The 21,399-nt window shown below is 33.8% G+C and overlaps 1 protein-coding gene and 1 long non-coding RNA gene across 7 annotated transcripts in view; one reads left to right on the top strand and one right to left on the bottom strand.

The window, feature by feature from the left end:
• The window catches only part of LOC126851508 (uncharacterized), a 49,222-nt gene extending 36,336 nt beyond the window's left edge, over positions 1–12,886 (top strand). Inside the window, exons 2-3 of the long non-coding RNA XR_007687680.1 lie at positions 3,922–4,032; positions 12,577–12,886. This is a non-coding gene — a long non-coding RNA (uncharacterized LOC126851508). The remainder of the gene's footprint in view (positions 1–3,921; positions 4,033–12,576) is intronic.
• The window catches only part of LOC126851452 (ras-specific guanine nucleotide-releasing factor 2-like), a 45,256-nt gene extending 25,750 nt beyond the window's left edge, over positions 1–19,506 (bottom strand). For 5 of the 6 annotated variants that reach the window (XM_050595442.1, XM_050595446.1, XM_050595447.1 and 2 more), the window contains exons 1-4: positions 18,967–19,506; positions 16,924–17,156; positions 14,881–15,011; positions 12,177–12,293 (exon numbers count right to left, since the gene is read on the bottom strand). In XM_050595442.1, the coding sequence (XP_050451399.1) occupies positions 12,177–12,293; positions 14,881–15,011; positions 16,924–16,951 (276 nt within the window). In that variant the 5' untranslated portion in view covers positions 16,952–17,156; positions 18,967–19,506. Of the gene's footprint in view, positions 1–12,176; positions 12,294–14,880; positions 15,012–16,923; positions 17,211–18,966 lie in introns of those variants that run through there. The other variant, XM_050595443.1, reaches the window with a different exon arrangement.
• Between the last annotated feature and the right edge of the window lie 1,893 nt (positions 19,507–21,399).

Raw genomic sequence — 21,399 nt, 5'->3', positions numbered from 1 at the left:
GTATGAATCCCTGCTGAAAGGTTTGTGCTCGTACTTCTGAATTTTTAAGTGAAAACAGTCATTCGAGGGTCGCCCGACCGTCTGTAAATGCAATTTTTATATGTCGTGCACGTGAGAAACCAAAAACAAGTTTAAAATAATACAGAAATGAATTTACAAAGTAACGCAGGCGAATGAAAGGACCGACATTGCGAGTTGAAAGATAAACACATCAAAAACGTATAAGGAAAGAAATATAATATACGCGAGGAAAAATAATTGCTGTTTTCGAAAGTTTTCAATCCGAACAGAAGAAACAAAAGTTAATCTGCATCAAAGGCAAAAGAGCGATGCCTTTTAAAGTTCACTGCGAATTAGAGAATTTATAATGAACAAAACTTACATATTATAATTTTTACAAATCAGATATTTCCTATTCTTTGTAACTCTATCATATTTAATAATTTTGCGAAAAACTATTTCTGCTCATAAACGCTTACATAAACATTAAATTAAGGATTCCATTTGTCGAACTCGTGGGCGGTTTACATTATTTTATGACAAAATAAAAATCATCTGACCATTTCGTTTAATTTAATAAATGGATTATTTTCTTTTAAAAGCTCAAAGTTAAAAACTCTTTCTACATGAAATTGAAATTTATTAATAACGAGTCACATAATTCACATTCCCTGAGCTCAACGGATTTCTTGTATAAAGTTACAAACTATCGCATATAACAAGATTTTCCAGAAATTTCACATTACGTTACAAACTATCGCGAAACCGCAAAGCATGATTTGTTGTATATGTTTGGGTTGTTTTATAGATTTTTCGCACGTGAGATGAATCTTCAATAAAATCGTTCGCGTCAAAACATCGCGAAATATCTTCTATTTCCGCCATTCGCAGACGTGCGGGTGCATTGCAATTCGAACAACACCATTTTCCGATATATTCCACCTCGTCAATCAGAGATAAACGTTTTCTGCAAGAGAGAGAGAAAGAGAAAGAGCTAAAAAATTACTACTATTATATAACATCTACGCTTCCGATCGAGGTATTATGTAATTCAGTAAACGACAATGGAAAACTCCGAACAAAATAAATATCGCAAAATTTAATTTTATTACTGTTAAAGTGAACAAGGACAAAGAAAACGAACGAGGACAGAGAGTTACAACTTTTTCAAATTCACCATTCTAGTCTCGCACATAATAAAGGTAAATTGCGCGCACCGACATTCACGATCCCTCCTTGGTCAAAGAAAAATTGAGATGAATGCCGTGGGTAAATATTTGACAAGAGAAGGGAGAGGGAAATAACATTCTTCCTTTCTCTCTTTAGTTTACAAAGTTGCTTCTGCTTATTCGATCAGCCAATATACACGCGCACATAAAGTTACGCACGCAATAACCGTATACAATTTACGCGATTGGATATTAGTTCTCGTAGCGTTTCCGCGTTCTAATTTATTCGAATTAAGCATAATGAAATTTCAGTTTGTAAAAATGTTCGCGAGTTATTAAATTATGTACGCACACATATGAATATATTATATCGTGAAAATAATAAAAATACTAAAATATTTTACTATGTAGTCGCGTATATATGTATATATATCTCACCGAATTAATGAATTCGCAACGCACGCGCAAAAAAAAATTAATGAGATGTTTTCAGCGCAAAGCAAAAATTTCCCGCTATGTGGATAAAAAATACATATCTGTAATAATAAATATCGCGCATGTCATTGTGTATAACAAATAAAAATCTAAAAAATTAAAGCTGTCAATAATACTGTTAAAAAATTATCTGTTTAATGGAAGATATAATATTAATCAATGCAATTAGCCAAATATTTGATTTTGTAATTATCAATTTATAATTGATAATTCACAATTGACACTAAGTGATTTAGAATTCTTTTAATTAGTACATATATTCAGATATATATACTTTTCTATAAATCTTGAATATTTTCTTTAGCAATATAGTCCATAAATATTTTGATTTAGAAATGCAATCTTTATTCTAAATATTATAGAATTTTATTTTATTTTGAATATTATAAAACCTTAGACAAAAAATAAAAATTTATTTGTAAGTTACAATTTTAATGTGACATTTATTTTCTGTACGAAACTCTTTAAATATAAATATATTGTATGGAATAATTTTTATATAATTTATTTGATGTAAATAAATCACATGTAAAAACAGATTATGGAACATCTCTTGCGTAAGTATATAATCTCTGCATCTATAATACGATTACAATTTAAATACAGACTCTTTTAATTTGATAAAATACTAATTATTTTATATTTTGGAGTATCAGTACAGAATAGATATATATTTTACGATTGTATTTGTAATACGTATTGTAAAAGCAAATATTTTATTATAATATAGTTGTATCATAAAATGGATACTAAAAATATCAAATTATTAAGTAAAGTTTGATATTTATGTTAGTGATATCATGATATGTCATTCAAATTATGATTAACGGGGACAATATAATTGCAACTTTGCTCACAGGAATATGTTGGAAATATATATAATTAATATAATATATACAATATATATATAATTGTAGTGTGTAATGATGATATTTACATCTAATGTATCGCTTATAATGCGATAGATTTAAATTATTTGTTAATGCTTTGAGAATATGAATTAGAAATATAAGATTGGCATTTTTTATAAATATTAAAGGAAGAAGTTGTTTCTCGCGATTTTATAATTTTATGCATAATTATATTACACTACATTATTATTTTTACAATTGCAAATGTCTCTAGAAGAATTTTAGGATTGATTGCAGCAATCAAGATATGAAGAATAAATTATTTTATGCTTAAAAAAAAATGATACAGAATATTTCTTCTGTAGAAAGAAATATTCATCAAAATATTTTTTAAACACCTGTCAAATAATAACCGATATTGTATTTAAGGAAAAAATATCCTAGTAACGAGATGTTAATAACTATATGATAACGGATGAAGCTTCATGCGTGTGAAAAAGGGCAATTCCATAACAGAGTCTGTCGGCTGCTTCTATTGAAGACATTGTTTAAATTCTTGCAATTTATCTTGTCCCGATGCGACCGACACTCATCTACGACCCATATCTTGCCCTATGGAACCGCCGTTAATCTTAACTACAATACATCTCGCTGCCACTGAGCTATTCTCGCTTGAAATCATCTAATTGACGAGCATTTGAATTCTCAGCGGACCTTCAATGTATTGTTCTCGAATGACCGTGCAATGTACACCTTCTGTCAATCCTCGCACGATGCACTAGCGCTATCGGTATTATCGCTATATGTATTTCCATAATGAACATAAAGTAGTGTGTCCTCCTGGGAAAGCCGGATGTAGTTGATCCGACTGTTCATGGCTGTCATAAAAGAAAAATAGAGATGGACTGAGAGAAACGTTTATCGCCATTCTGGGAATAGCTAGACAGAGCAGATAAGAAAAATGTAGATATTAATAGGCAAATAAAATTAGCACGTAAGAACATAAAAAAAAATATAATTAAGGAAAATTTGAACGCACGTTTTTTCAATGTATTAGTAAAAAAGTTCAATTTCTAAAATTTTCTAAAGATTAGATTATTTATACATTAAAGAGTGATAAAAACATTTAAGTAATAAGAAATTATATATATATATATATATATATATATATATATATATATATATATACATACAATGAGAGAAATCGGCTGTTAATAAAATTAATAAAATACGGTTAAAATGATATGTAACATATAATTAACGATACGCCGAGAAAATATGGTTAAAATGACCTATGGCGTATAACTAACGACACGGCGAGAAAATGACAAGTCGTTAATTACATACGCTTTTACGCTAGGTGTCACGAGAAAATGCATATACATAAATTTGTTTTTAAATTCCAGGTAAATCCGCAAAAATGTAATTAGCGAAGATGAGAGAAGAAACGAGAAATATGAAGAAGGAAGGACGGACAAAGATAAGAGATAAGCGACGTGGATGCTGCTCTGCGCGAGGTAAGCTCCCATGAGAAGCTTATTTTTAGCTAGAAACAGAATCGATTCATCCCTTCTGATGCTATGCCAGTTGCCGCGACATGGTACCAGCAACATCGAGCCCAAAGCAGTGAGCGGCAACTGAAGAGGGAGGAAGGATGAAGGGTGAGAATAAGGCCGTGGGAGGGACGAAGGGTGGTAGGGTGGTGGTTGACGCTTATGCGAAAGAGAAAGGGAGAGACAGAGAGAGGATGAAGAGATAGAAAGAAGCAGATGGAACATCGGGTTTATATATATATGTATATATATATATATATATATATATATATATACATATATCACACATACACACACACACACACACACACACACACACACACACACACACACACACGCCGACTCGTGCTTGTGTGACTATATATACATGAAGCGCAGCAACAGGCGACGTCGGTCTCAAATAAAGCTTCATGGCTCTCTCTCTCTCCCTCTCTCCCTCCCTCCCCTCTTTCTCTCTCTCTCTCTCTCTCAGACACACACACACACACACACACATTATGCCTCTCTGACCCTCTTTCGCCGGTATATCTTGGCACCTTTACCCGGTGGCCCTATTCCGCGCGTGTCCATGCAACAGAATAGTCGGAAGGATCCATGTAAAATTCAGTACTTCGGTTCAGCATCCGGGGCGTTTTATTTCCTCGAAATACGCCCTTTATTTTGCTTTGATCGTAAAGCCCTCACCAATGAATCAGAACCTTGTCGATTACTACGACTGTATTAAAGTTGGAAGAAAATTTTTACGAACTGCATATTACTTCCGCGTAGGTGAGCAATATTATTGGTTTTTTAGCAAAGTTACATTATATAGAGAGAGATTTCTTGTGATACATACAGATACTTTGAATCCTAGAATTAATGTTGAATAAAAAATAGCACATCAAAGAAATTCAATAATCGATATATAAATAAATATAAACTATTCGAATATAATTTTCTATTTTGATATATAAATTTAATTTTAGGTATACGTAGTATACCTAATTTAAATTTAGGTATTACGGTAGAAAGAGATGTATCGGTATAAGATTAATTTGAGAGTCAATCAAACGCAAACAGTATCGATCGTTGAAGCAGGTACTCGACAATGTCATTGCTGGTGAATCTCGCTCGGATAGTTGTTGTCCATTAATCTTCGTACTTGATGATGGATTCATTCAAGAGTATCGCGAAGCATCGTTGACAGATCTGATGTACATCGGCGCGGATTGTCAATACTTAGCTCGATGTGATTTCATCGTCATCATCGGATGTCGAGTATCGGGCATCGACAATTATTAAATCGCGAAAGTTAATTAACATGAAACCTTGTCTGCGCGTGACATAAATATCGCGAAGCTCATAATTATATTTAATGCAATATTTCGTGAAATATATAAATCTGTCTCTTTCAATAACCATGCCAATTTTATGCAATTTCCTATAATCGGATGTCAATAAGTACATATAGCTGACACACGATCGGTTTTTACATTCTCATAAAACAAAATATTTGGCATAGGCATATAGTATAAAATGAGCATGCTCGTCTATCGAATATAATATAATCATGAACAAACTGATTTGAATATTTGCATCCGGGGAATATTTATACACGTCAAACGCGCCTCTTTGACGTTTCGCAGATATGCACGAAAAGAGTAGAGAAAAGCATTTGAGTCACGCTTCACCTCTCTCTCTCACTCGAGAGAGAGAGAGAGAGAGAGAGAGAGAGAGAGAGAGAGAAAGAGCATCAAGTTTCTACATCGCCGGTGCGGCTTGAATTTAATCCGTCATATATTCACGAGAATGGATTTAATTTTACGATGACGTGGGGAGAGAAGGAGATGGAATAGAGGAAATATAAACGGCAGTTATCAGCGACGCGGAACGACGCGATAAGAACAGATGGGACGAGAGCGACGTGTGTGCAACTGATGTGTCGCAGCATGCGGCCCTTGAAGCCCTTTCCTGCGGCTCCCGTTCAATTGTCATCGTCCGCTTGGCATGGCAATCGACGAATTAAAGCGCCGCAAATGCAACGATACGAATACATTTGCACTGAATGCATACTTTGCATGCACATCACTAGCTGCGCGCATACTGTCCGTCCCTACAGAGAGCATCGCGACGATTGTTGAGGCATCTCTTCGAAAATCAATTAGCGTACAATTAACAGCGACCTGCCATGGCGATTACATTGTGTCAAACGATTATGCGTATGCACAAATCACATTGCGTTTTTCATCTGCATTTTTACGCGAGATTTTGACTTGAAAATATTAACAGAAAAGGAATTTATTGCATTTTGATAAAAATTAATTATTTGTTATTTTATATCAGAAAATATGATAACAGAAAACGAGTCCAAAATATATTTGAATCGAATTTTTTTTCTGGTTATCGAAAATTATATATTCTGCTAGAATACTAAAATAAAATTTCATCAAATCTGACGGATATTTCACACGACGAATTTTGCTTCCGCAAATGTATATATTTAAATAATACGGACAATTCCAGAGAAGCGAATACCGATCGTCCTGGCAGATCCATTTCTGAAATCTCACAAGATCAAGAAACTACCCTCGAGATGATTTCTCGCGTAAAATTGTGATTCCATAAAAAGGGGAAGCGTTTCTATCCTCCATTTTAACTTGCATATTTCTCGGTAACATGTATGTGAAAATCTCGCGATATAGCATACATGTGTCCGTTAACATATTTCGCTCATTCTTCATCGTCTTCCGACCATGGCTTGTTTGATTCTCTCTCTCTCTCTCTCTCTCTCTCTCTAAAGCCGAGCGGAGCTCGTTCGATTATTTCGCCACTCGAGTCGACGAGAAAAGCTGGCTGTGAATTTACAGCACTCAAGTTTCGAGCATTCAACAAAGCTAAATCGTAGTGACAAGGGAAAAACGTCGAAAATATGCGGCGAGTTTACGACTTTATTGCGCTTGACACGTTACAGCGGAATGGAATTGTCGTTCCGTGTTAATTTTTCGCGTTGCGCTTTTATCGATTATCCTTCAACATGCGTTCGGCATCGTTATTAATGTTAACGCGCCAATATTAATTACATTGTGATATTAATTAGCAAACTTTGCTGCGCATTATGGTTGGGAAATAATTTATTATATAGCACGGAATTAAAACAGGGTGCGTATAATGAGAGATGTTGTCTAATGCGGGCGCGGAGCGTGTGAAATGGTCGCCATTGATTGATCGGTTAAAATTAAATTGAGAATTTTTCGGAAACAATAGACAAAAGTACTTTCGAATAAATACGAATGCTGACTTTTGAAGAAATTAACCTTTCGTTAATAATAAAATATCATTGGTCATTAGAGAAATTCTATACCAGGATTTTCTATCAAAAAGCACAACACTGACTTTGTAACAAAACTCTGAAATCTGCGAGCTTTCGAAAAATTATAGAAAAGTAGAATGATTGAAACCTTCGCATAAGTTGAAAAATCTAATAATAATTTTTTGATATCATACTTAATACATAAAAAGCATTATTACGCTTTAATTATTATACGAGAAAAATTAATCAAGTATAGTACTCGTTTATTTTCATCATTACAAATCTCTTTTCAAACGTATGTTTGATTGATTTTATAAACAACAGTTCTCTTTTCTGTTTAATTAAATTAATAAGCAATATTAAACATTGAACATATTATAATAATAAATCAACAAACGGAAACATCGCAATAATTAAAAATTTATAAGATTGATATTATTTCTCTGCATAGATGTATTGTGTGTAGTTCTTGTTATTGAAGAAGAAAACAACTAAAATTAGAAAAGAGCTTAGCCCACATATAGGAGAATGGAAGCTACTGTGATATTTCTAATAATAATTCTTTTATTAGTATGTAAACTTGGCAAAGTATTCCTAGATCATAATAAAATACGGGTGGCATCAAAAATTTATTTGAAAATGATAAAACAGGGGCTGACACTATTTATGCAATTTAAGATCATTTGTAGCGTCGAAATATTTTTGCATTTTTATAGATGAGCGTTTTATAAATTCGAAGGTGCAAGAGGTTCAATTAAGAATCGTCGGATTTAACTTTCACACTCGTCTCAATATAGCCATCCTTGACCTCGTCGCAAACATAAACGAATAAAGAGCATCTCGGTTACTGCTGCGCCACAGTGGAAGATATAATTTATTAAAAGCTATTTTTCAGCTGTCGTATGTGTGTGTGTGTGTGTGTACGTGTTTGTACTTACAGAATGTAACTTGGATATTCTATCGTAATAAGAAAGTGGAGCTTGAAATAAAACGATATCTGCTGATTTACTTCGATGCTCCTCACAAATGCGAATGCACGAATAATTAATCAAGAGACTATTACTTTTCCCTTTATCATATTACAAATTTATTATCAAATGGCTGTTCTTTTTAAAAGTTAACCGCAAAATCCATTAATATGAGGGCGACATCGAAGAATACGAAAGAAAAATATCTTGTTTGTTGAACAAACGGCAATGTTCGATAATGCAAGAAATTCAAAACGATTGCCTCAGGCAAAGACAGAATATTCCAGCATGTGGCTTCCCCGGTAGGAAGATCCATATTTGTCCATGCTCTAAGGTCGCGACAGCGCATATGATAAAGCAAAATTTAAAAAGACAGAAAAGTCCGTGAAAATTTCTCAAATCTTAAAAATACTTTCATAGCCACTTTTAAAATAAGATTATTCAAAAGCGACTAGTGATCGAAACATTGACATTAGACCGATGGTCTAATGTCAATAGACTGGTTGGTTTTTATTACGAACAAATCAATCAATAATTTATAATAATAATAATAATACATTTTGCAAATTATTAATAATTTTTCTACACATCAAGAGAAATTATTTCGTAAAAGAGGATTCAAACACATTTTGCTTACACAATGTGAAACCGTAGATAGTAGAAACGCGACCCGCATAATAACGCACCGAAACAACGGTGCATCTGGACGACTATTCACTCTATCAACTTTAGCGCTTTGTACTTTCATAACTCTACCATTTTCCCGCAACTTAATTCAAACAGCCACCTTACCTCGAGAATAGCCAACGGGAAATGAAAAGCTCATTTAACGCGAGTGTGTTTCTAAAATAATTTGAATACACCAATCGTTTAACGTTAACCACGTAATTTAGCAATCCATATCATTTATCGCCGTATTTAACAAATTAAAATATTATGCAATAGAACTGTGCAATACAACAGTTGGAGAAGATCTGGATAAATATGCAATTAATAGACTGTCGATGTTCGAATGAAAATACAATATACATATATTCACTCAATTAACGCATTCGATAATCGTGGGCAAGTTCAATATTTTCAGAATGTACATATTTTTTACGCTTCCGTTATTCTCAGCGTGTATTTATTTATCCAAATCCTATTATTTTGCGACAAATCTAACAACATTTTACGAAACAAAAACATTTTTACGTTATTTTGTACAATAACAAAAAAAAATATTTTTGTTTTACCTACTCTTTTCTCGATCCATGGTTCACGAATCAGCGGAAACCCGTGTGGGATGAAAATCGTATGAACAATATTGTAATAATATTTTTACATATATGCATATGTATATACATATATATATATATATATATATATAAGTGTATATGCAAAATTAAAATATTATCATCCTGTATTAATTTGACAGATATCTATACTTAAAGCGCGTCAAATGAAGTTTGTTTGGGTCGACATTATACATCAATGCGCTAATAAATAAACATTCTAAAAGTCACTCAAGTATAGTCAATGTATTATTCTTTATCTAAACTTCTAGTATATTGTATCTTCCGGAAGATAAACAAACTTTATTCTTAAGACAGTAAGTTTTCAGTTGGGTACGTGAAAATCATGAAGAAGTAACGCGCTGTGTATCAAAGTATCGGATAATTTCATTTTATCGTGCACCCGCGACGTGTGCCACTTTGCTCGTAAACGGCCACCGAGGTCTTTAAATAATTTATGTTTGCCGAGTAAACACATTTTCCGCTGCACCAGCTGCGAAAAAGATGCGCGTCGGGGAGAGACGCAGTCTTCGCGTCACGTCTTTAGAAAAGAGAGACGCATAGCTGGCCCGCGTCGTTGCATCAAGTAGGAGGCTCGCTACGCCATCGTCGATGACAATGGGGTTGTAAAATGGAACGAGTATACTGGGACACAAGAAGAACGTCGTCCTCGTCCTTGTAATGGCCACTACGCGACATCGTCAAGGCTCGCGTTGATTTCGTATTCTCGCTAAAGTACTGCAAATCAATTTCAATTTCGCGAACTATGTATTTAACCGAAAAGTTGAGTATTTCTAATTTAGAATAAAAAAAGATATTTAATTAAAAATATTTTGATAAAGTAATTGGTGTGTGTAGTTAGTCTGAAAAACATATTTTAATTTAATATTATATTAAAATTTTTATCTCGAGTATACATTTCTTATCAGACACATAATAATATCAAAATATTTTATTTTTTTTTTAATTCCAATTGTAAAAAATATTTTTAAAGATGATAAAAATATGGAAGTTATATTTTTGTTAAATTTCGCATCAAAGCGCGATTAAAAACAGATTTCAAACCGAATTGGAAGTTAAACCGTATAAATTCTATGAAACAGTAAAACATTCAGTATGCTTTGCAGTTCTTATCGGCGATAATTGCGATATTAAACAAAGTCGAGCTGTTAAAGCGACTGGAGTTACAGCCTCGCATTATTTTTCGCAGCAGGCGCATGCAATCGATTTATCGGCCGCAACGAAAGTGGAAATAAGGAAAAAAAAACAGCTTCCTTCTTGTCTAGGAGACCAAAAGAAAATACTAAACGGCTGATATATCTTTAGAAAAAAGTGGGAAAGTCGACGAGCATCACGTGACCTTTGCAAAAATCGATACGCTCTCTCTATCCCTATTATCTCACGCATATCGTCGATGAATCCCTTAATTGCTCGACGCATTTCGGATTTATCCGTTTAACGGAAAAGTTAGTCTCTCTTAAAATTTATATACACGGAAATTCGGCAGGAAATTCATTTCATCCACTGTAATAACTTAGGATTTGTGATGCCAAGAGTATATGAAAAATGACTAGATATTTCTCGCGTTCATAAATACAAAAAATTCATTGTACATTTTTTCGCATTAAATGTAGTCATCTCATCCTGATCGATATCTTCAATATTTAAAATATCCTTATATTAATTAAAGAAAAACAAATACAAAATTAAATAGCCACATTTGGTGTTAATTATCGTATTTGTACAATAGAGAGAATCTCAGATCACGATTCGAGAGTTTTATATTATAAATTGGAGCTTATTTGAAAATTGCCATGTTAAAAATGAATGTGCATATCGAAAAAACTATAAAAAGCTTTTGAAACGCTAATTCGCTATACGAATCGAATATCACGGAAAATACACAAGACCTACATATGTAGACCATTCAAAATAGCGTATGAATTTTTAAATTTTATTTTTTAAATTAATAATGCCCCTTGTATGAACAAATAATACATTAGCCTTTGACATTAAATACATTTTCATAAAATAAACGTTTTTGAATTATATATTGTGTATTATGCGCATTCGAATACATAATCACACGAAAAAGGCTGGAAAACTTAAATTACTTTAAGTTATTATCTTTCATGACAATTTTTACACGATATTAGTCACGTTGCAAAAAAATTAAAATATATCAAATTTTATTTTCTTTTTTTATAGATATAAATTACATATCGGAATATAATTTTTTCTCAAATTTAACTCTAAAATGTAACTTTTGCAATGTAATATTTCATGCTTGCATAAGCTTAAAAGCGTTTTACGAACTTTGGAATTACGATAACCCGACAGTCATTACGTACGCAATTCCTATTGACACATTTATGATGCTAAAGTGGAACACGTGTAACATTAGCGAAAATGAAAGGAGAGCATTCAGTTTCTCCGCTAAAGTTCTTATTTTCGTCGCGCATGAGGATTGAGCACGAGGATAACTTCTTGCAGTGGACTTTATAGTAACGAATAATAACGTAAGCTAGCTTGCGTATGCTAGCGAGCTTACGCGCGCAAGCATACCAAGGCACATACCTGTTTATCCGGCTCTTTGCCTTTGGCGGTGATGAGTCGATCGCAATAGCAGCCCTCCAGCAGAATGACGCCACTGGGTCGTGAACAGTTCTCGCTCTCGTAATAGAATAATAAATTCTGTAACATATCACAGCCGCCTAGGATAAGATCGTTTTTCTCGCGAAAAAAAAAAAAAAACGTGAGGGAATGAACAATTATAATTTCTTATATTATATCGTGATATAATTTAATTGAGCCATGCCTGGGTAACATAATCGTGTTCACATTCTTATAATTTGCATATTAAAAGAGATTTAAATATGTCTTAACGATATTTAATTTAGGTATCTCTTTTTTCATTCAAGTAGACGACTTTAATTTCTATTATTAAATTTTTGACATATAATCTTTTCTCTTTCAGCGCCAGAAGGCACAGAAATATGCCCGACCACAACCAGACCGCTTCTACTAAAAGAAAGACCGCCTCGCTCGGGCGCGGCATAAAATATTACAAAGCAATTTTCTTTAAAATAAGAAATTTCTACGAGAGACATTCGAAAGCAATTAAATCTTGACTTTAAAAAGGCATACACACATATACAGGCATAAAATTAATGTCGTACGTTTTTATTTGTTAAATACAAAAAACTTAATTCAGATGTAATCATATCTTTCATTTGAAATAATAGTTTGTAATATTTGTGAGGATAGAAAACAGAAGTTACGCTCAGGTACGCGAAATAAAATAATTTACGCAAATACAGTTGCTGTTACTAAAAGATAAGAACTGTGTAAAATACTATTGTCTGGTTTACGTTAAAATAAATTGCGTTCGCGTTGTCGACGGAAAATTCATGGAATGAATATTGCAATTCGACACATGCTCTCATATTTCCTTTCAAAGCTAGTTACATTCGAGATAATCCGTTGAGTAAAACTCGCATCGCTGATACGTGATACAAATTCAAAATAATTTTTCTATTGTTGCAACGTGACATTATCAATAAATGTCTAGAATTGTTTACAATCGTCGTTCTAAATACCATTCCGCTCGTGCACTTTGCAAGGCGTATCTCGACCAATTGAATCACGTCCGGATTTCAGAAGAATCTAAATTTTGCGGAAAAGATCGACTAAATTATTAAATGGGGTGCTGTACGCGCGACTGTCGATAAAATAAAAAGTAATTTTTGACGATGACACTCATGTCTCGTAATAAAGTTTTATGAAACGAACTTCGTAAAGAGAAGAAGATACTATGCTCTCGGAGAAGAAACCCCGGAGCACAAATCTTAGATTAATTTAACTTCTATCTCGGAAATGGCGTGTACATTTTTATCGCGCGCGACGAGAGTTTCATCCCTTTTACTAGTTTCGAGCACGTGCTTTCTAGAAGAATGTAAGCGTACTCGCATAAAAATCGATTACGAGCGAGCCAAGTTTTTGATCTGCGATAATTCAAGATAGGCGAGGTAAGTCTAACAAGCTTTAAGATCGCAAGAGAGCTCGAGTTATCTCAATTATCCAATGGAACGGCAAGAAAGATTATCGCGGGCCGTGTAAAAGTTTCGATGAGCAACGAGCAAAACGTAACTTTACCGTGCAACCATATTTCCGTTTATTTGACAAACTTTTGCAAACAACGAGGTATCGCATTTTATTAATTACTTCATTTATGCCTTACTTTCTCTTGCATTTATTTGATCGTATCGAAACGAAAAAGAGAACTGCTGATACTTGCTGTATTTATTTGATCCTACCCATTATCCTTCGGTATATAAGCTGTTCTGAGCTTCTATAAGGTAAAAGAAAAGTGCGGAAATCCTAGGATACTCGATAGATTGTTTTTCTTTCAAACTAAAATTAGTTAAATGGTTGGATGATGTAACGTAACTTTTGTTAAAAAAGTTTAAACTCATTTGTAATGCGATGACACGTCTCTCATCTTTAATAGATTAATTTCATGTTTCGCGTCTACACCGTCATAATTGAGCGGCTTCATGATCGCAAAAATTATACGACAAAATGATTTACCTGTGACTTAGGGGATTATGAGAACGGAGGGAAAAGATAACGCAAGGAAAAATGTGGCCCAAATTCTTAGCATAGACATCTCCCGAATGACAAAATATCTGTTGTCCAAAACTATGTCGAAAGATCTTTTCTTAATTGTATTAATTAGTTAACCCGAAACGTTGCGAGAGTTAAATGAGGCCTTTTCGAAGTTTGTAACGGCCAGGAGGAAATAATAGCCCCGTAAGCAGTAAAAAAATTTGCGCGAATCGCAAGGAAGAAGCGTGCTTTATACAAGTTTGGGCAAACTTAGATTGCTGTTTCATTTCAATAGCTATTAATAGTTGAAAATGTCGCGTTGTTTTTGTAATGCCGAGAAATAACTTTTCGCCAAGCAAAATTCTTGAGAAAAATTATAGTAATTAATATTGGAAAATCATAAACTCTCTATGCACTATGGTAAAATAATTTTTTTTTTGTAATTAATAAAGAGATGGGTATATATATATTTATGTATATCTTCCGAGAAAACAAAAATCGTAAATAAATGTAAATTTAAATTCAGATCGTGAGAAGTGTCAGATTCAAATTGAACACATAAATTAGATCGCTCCGCTTTCTTTTTCTTTTTCTTTCTCTCTTTTTCTCTGCAGTACAGATAAAGTAAATCGTGGATTCTTCTATCTCACAACATAACAAACAATTCACTGACCTGGTAGAGAACGAACCATCGTTGTTGCCATTTAGTGGAGTCAGCTGTCCGCTTGTGCAAATATCCCGATAGCGAATGATCGTAATGGGCTTTCTCCGAAAGCATGACTAGTTGAGCGTCATTTACTCTTACTGTAACACATCGCAGACACGTAACGCGTGTGAATAGAGCAATTAAAACCGACGTGTATATAAGAGTCGCCCAAATTTAGGCAATGAATGCACAAGGAAGGCAACGTCATTGCTCAAATTTTCACAAACACTTTGGTAAAATTAAATTTGTACAAAGAACAATTTATAAGTTTTTATAAATTAAAACCTTTATTTTGTTACTTGAAAAATATTTTGCTATCAAAATAATTGATTGCTTATTCTTTATCACATATGCGTATTTGAAATACATGCATTTACGAGTTTTATGCCACATCGCGACTTTTGCGAGAATATATTTTAATTGTGTAAATAGAGATATATTTGCAACTCAACATACAAACACATGCGAATTACAAAGTTACATACGGGATATATCTACACGTTTATCACATGATACGGAATACAATGCGCTGCAATTATGCGTCGAATTGTCATACTATTCCAAAATAATAGCGTTCAAAGTACCGAGGCGAATCTTGTTTACGGCATATAAATGTAAATATTAATAATCCGTTGCACGACGAGCAATGTGCTAGCAGACAATGTTATTCTCGCCGTTTGTACGTACAATAAGTTAACGTCCAATAAATTACAGTGTTCTCGTAATTAAAAGCATACCGGCCATTATTTGAGGAAGAGAATGACAATTTTTGCGAAGACAAATAATCCGCGATTGAAAAATTGCTAGTTCTCATATATAATGCGATCACGAGCGCGATCTGTCAAAATTAATATTTGAAGAATCGCGATACCGAGAAATGCCGTTCACGCGTGCAAACTACACTTAGGTCACTTCCAAGATTTCAATCTCCCGTGACGATCTGCGGCTCCCAATACACTCAAGGCAAATGCTTAACTTTGGCTTAACTGCAGCTTCTGCAGCACGAACGCAAAAGTTGTCCGCTCGATCAACCAACACGTGTGTGACGTAAATTGCGAGAAGTCACCGCGCAATTCGCGATTATAACAGTTCGTACGTCGCGAACTTTCGTGATCGTGTGTTAACTTTAGCGCGGAGATACGCGCGATGACGTTTAAGAAACTTTATTCCACTCGAACAAATCGAACTCGAAGTTTCTCCCGCGGTTACGGCGAAATTCGCATAATATTTGCATTACCCTCATGCATTGCGCGAGAAATGGAGCAAAAGGCCCAAAATTCTAATCTCAACATTGCATAGAAAAATTTTATATGCAAACAATAAACTTATATAATACAAGCAATAATTATTAACATTAATTATCGTAATGAGAACAGTTGAGAGGAGTGAGAGGAGAACAGTGAGAGGAGGCAAACTTTTTTTCAATGTAAATATAAAATAGTATCGAAAAGACATCAAACTTTTTTGATACACGCGGTTTTAGTATAAATAAATATTATTATTCGTTTAAATAAAAATAAAACCAATGAAAGATTAGTCTATATTTTGTTTAATTTAATGCAATAATTAAGATAATATTTTTTGATTTGTCGATTAATTAAATTTCTATAAATATTTATCATATTTTATCCCGCATTTATTACAAATAAATAAATTTCTAAAATATTAATGTATAAAATGCGTTTGTATTTTTACTAAATTTTATTATAACAATGTTGCATATTCAAATATGCAGTAATGATCATCAAAGAATTATCTTTTATAAAAATGCATGAATATATTAATAATATTCTTTCATAAGATTTCAATTCCATTTAATACTATTACGCGTATTTAAAATAAATATTATACAATAGTAAAATCTCTCTTACACATACATACACGACATGAAATCGAAAAATATTATTTGTGGAAATCTAAATCTCTCTTACACACACTGCGCGTTACATCCATTATTTTATACACTATTTTATTAAGAGCAAAGGTGACAAAAAAAGAAATATATCTTACCAGTTTTTTGCATTTTGGGACTGAGCATGATCACAGGTACATTAGCAGAAGGGTGCTTCCCTCTCACATTGATCTTCACAGCGGTGATTGATTGTCCAGATTACCTTGTTTAGGTTCCAATAGTGTAGAAAATAACACCTTGTGTTACTAAAGTTAAGTGTCAAGGATGTATATCGATCGGTTTTGAAGATGCCAGCTTTTACGTGGATTTATCGAAAGCCGTGCCGTGGCATCTGCGAACGCGAAAGAAGATTTCTTTGATAAGTAACGCAGCTGTCGATGGGGTATATATTAATAAAATTGTTATTGCTTCAATCTCCTTTAGCAGCCACTGATTCATGATTGACAAAAATAAATCTTTTTTTGACAAATATTGATATTTGATAATATATCGTTACGAAAATATATTAATGCCCAGATTTAGATGCTTATTTTCGCAATGACATGTTATTGAGCTTCAACAAGGGTACACGCTCTGATAACATTAACTCGTATAAATCAGATGAATCATTAATTGAGTAAATATTATTACCGACATAACTGCAATCATTCACATCCCTAAATATACAATGAAAATTTATCATACAATATTCCGCGATGTATTTACATAAATATGCTAGCGCACGCATCGGTGCAATAATTTCATATCACGATAATTGAATTGAAACAATATGCAAGATCAGAACTGATTTTCTAACTGCGTTCGCATTATTTTGAAATCTTGACGTCGCTGACTTTCGATATCTGTTGATATCGATTTTTACTTTATCTTTTTCTTCACATTATTATTTGTTTTGTACGTCGTTTCCAGTTCGCGAAAAAGAACGCGAACGCTGTTAAAGGTATAGGAAATTGAAGCGATAGCACACGCTAATCTCGCGGAAATAAGATGTTAATCTATTTATGATTAAAATCGATATTCTCGAGTTTTAACTTTAATGAAAGCGCGAATCTAATAGCCATCTTCCGTTCCGATTGCTCTCGATCAAACTGATTGCGAATGCAACTTTGATGCTTTCTGTACGTCTCTAAATATCAAATATTAATCTTTATTCTCGTATTAACTTATCAATTATATTATATTAAACTAAAGTAAAATTAATTTGTGGTTTTTGACAAAAAAAAGATTGGCTCGTGTGAAATGCGTCGAAACACAAAAAATATATTGCATTATCGTTTTTTATGTATAATTTATTGTATAATTTATTGTATATATTGTATAATTTATAATATGAATAAAATATTCCCAATAACCAAAAAGTTAATATTAATTAATATTAATTAAAACTTGTAAATTTTTTTCGGTTTAAATACATTTGTATCGTTAAAATGATTAAGATAGAAAAAAATTTTTAATCTATTAAAGAAATATTTATGAAATATTATACTGTGTTATACTATAATTTTTTATTTAAAGCTCGTGAGCTACGCATAGCTCTGGGAATTTTCCCATACGCCTAACGATACGATCAATTTTTTTTTAAACTCGCCACACAGATGCATTGTTTTAAAAATATTTGCATTTTGTAATTAATTACTCTGTTTGTTGTTTCATGATATTTGTTATTAAAATTGTAATTATTATGCTTTTGTATTTGCTGCGAAATTATTGGAAGAAATTGTCAATCATTTAATCTCAAAATGAGCAAGAGAATAAGAGGAGAAAAATGCAACTCGTGCCTTTGCATAATTTGAATTCGCTCTCTTCTACTATTTGCATTTGCAAACAAAGAGATTGCAACATTATCCCTTCAATATTTAAAAAAAAAAATCGTCGATTCTTCGAAAATACCGATAAAAATCCAAGACAAGAAATGTAAGAAAATTATTTAGCGAGAAAAATGAAACAGAAGGAAATGACGATAAGCACAAGAGAATTTTTCAGGATACGAATTTTCCAGAAAGAGAGATCATTTTTATTTTCTTCTATAAAAATGGTCAATGACTTCCAAAAAAATTTCAATAGAGAAGAATCGAGGGGAGAAAAAGATGAGAGGAAGAAGAAGATGGAAGAAAGTGTCTCATCTATCTTTTTCACAATACCTGTTACTCCTGCGTGCGTATTTCGTCGCACGCGTCATTTGCCTCCTTCCACCTTCTCATCCACCCTCTCTTCCGCCAGCTTCCGCTAAGTCTTCCGGCGAGTGATCTCGCCACCTGTTCGTGCCTACTCTCAAGACCGCATGTCGTATAACTATCACCCTCTCTTTTTTCTCTCTCTCTCTCCCCTCTCTCTCTCTCTCTCTCTCTCTCAATTTCTCTATCAAACTATCGATATATATATATATATTTCTCCTTCTCTCTCTTTTTATTTTCCTTGCGGCCGCGAGGTCACACCGGTGCGCGTGTCACCGGTTTTTATCCGCTAGTCTTCCTTTTATGACAATTTCTCGTGATGACAACGATAAACTGACAGTTTCCAAACGCCGGGGAATTTTATTTCAGGCACAACCGGGACGTTGATATAGACGACGATGTCGGCGGAAATGACGTCCCGTGGTGAGGGCCGACGGTGACGGCACCCGCTGCTCCTCTTCTCATGGTCGGAAGACGCGCGGACGACCTGCGATGTTACGGCGTTGGGGGTTGCGACGTGCCTGACGCGCGGGGACGACCGACCACCGACCGACAAGCTCCTCCGCTTATACCGCGGCACGCGCGCGTCCACCGCCCCGCGAAAGGATCCTGGAGGCTGCGCCGGATGGGCCTGCGAGTGCGCAAGCTCACAAACTCACCCTTTTCCCTTCGCGTGCGCCTCGCCTTCTCGGATATCCCTGAGAGAAATAGAGAAAGAAAGAGAGAGGGAGGGAAAAGAGGTAGGGAGAATGAGAGAAAGAGAGAGGGAGAGAAATCTACCTGCGCTTGCCTGCGTATCTGCCTGGCCCTTGCCGTGGGGCCGCCTTGAATCTTCAGCATCGACAACACCCTCTAACCCAGGTCGGACCAAGAGCTGAGCTATACATACTAACTATAATAGTAGAAAGTGTTAATTTTAGCTCTGGAGAAACCCTTCACAGAGCAGGAAACATACAAAACAAAACGTCTTAAAATGCATAGATAAATAGAATAAAATTACAGAAAATGAATATAACAAGTAATATGTATTTGCATATGTATGTGTATATATATGCGAGCGTGGGTTAAAGCAAAAAGATGCTGCGAGGGAAAAATCGCGAGCGCCTGTCTCTTATCTGTGAAAATTAATAATGCATCACTCCTTGACGAGGGCCATATTAACCCCGTGACCTCAGCTAATCCGGCGTAGTCGATCGCAGGAGTTAAACGTTTTTTTTTTTTGTATACTTATATAGGCCTTGGAAGAATATTTATAATACGTTAAAAGAGTCTCATATTCTTTTCGTTCGATAAAGGGAGGATATTTAAATTTAACAAATTTTATTGAGAGCTATTAAAAAAGGAGTAACTTCTTTTTATGTAAGAAAAAAAAATATGAATTATAAACAACTTAATATTAAGTGGAAAATAAGATTTTATTTGCATCTCTGATGCTTGATTTTTTTAATTCCTAATTGCTTATAAAAATAAAGTTTGGAGACTTAATATTTGTCAGAAATTCTTGTTTAATCCGAGAGAGCCTATTGTCAAATTTATTATCATCATCCAAACGCGTCAATCCGTAATTGTAGGCATTATGTAGAAAAGGAAATAATTGCGGGTGCAAAAACAACGCATATAATTATGTGACGCGTAAACAGTCGCGCTATCCTTGGCAAAGGCGAAATTACAAATACGCCCCTTTGATTATAATCGAGTTATAATCGGGTTGCCGACGCAATACTGGAATATCACAACAGGCGCACATGCATCCGACGCCTCGTGCATTAGGAACGACGATAAACTTCGCATTGTGAGAACAGAATGCAATTTACCGTCTTTGGATCTACCGGGCGAGACACGATCATCCGTACATTACGTATATCAGTGCGTAGAGAAGTATTCTCTTTTCAATACCAAATTGTTCTTGGAATGATCAAAGAGACATTTTGTTAGTGCCCGCAACATAAATAGAGCATCATATAATGCACCGCAAATTTGCATTTAGGGCAAAAGTTCAAAACTAAATTCTCTGTATAATCAAGTTCCTTCGCTCTATTTTTTTCCCCAGGATATATCGGTTTTCATTTAGAACAAAATTTTTTTACGGATTCTTATTTAATTATAGCCTACATTATTATTAGTAAAAATTTGCGCATTTAAAAAGAGAGAAAGAAAAAAATAAATTTTTTTTCGGCTTTTATATAATGTATATTTATTACAAAGTTTCATTTTTTAAATATATATTTTTTACGAATGATGTAACATGGATATAACTTTAATTAGACAAAGAATAACAGCATAGGTAAAACATTAGAAAAATTATATGTGTACATATATACGAAGAAAAAAGTAAGTAAAAAGTAATATTCTCAATTGAATAATTTTATAAAATATACAATTAATATTTATATGCGCGGA

This window comes from Cataglyphis hispanica, chromosome 8, assembly GCF_021464435.1.
Source record: "Cataglyphis hispanica isolate Lineage 1 chromosome 8, ULB_Chis1_1.0, whole genome shotgun sequence".
Classification (NCBI taxonomy): domain Eukaryota; kingdom Metazoa; phylum Arthropoda; class Insecta; order Hymenoptera; family Formicidae; genus Cataglyphis; species Cataglyphis hispanica.
This window is presented reverse-complemented; position numbering and strand designations above follow the sequence as displayed.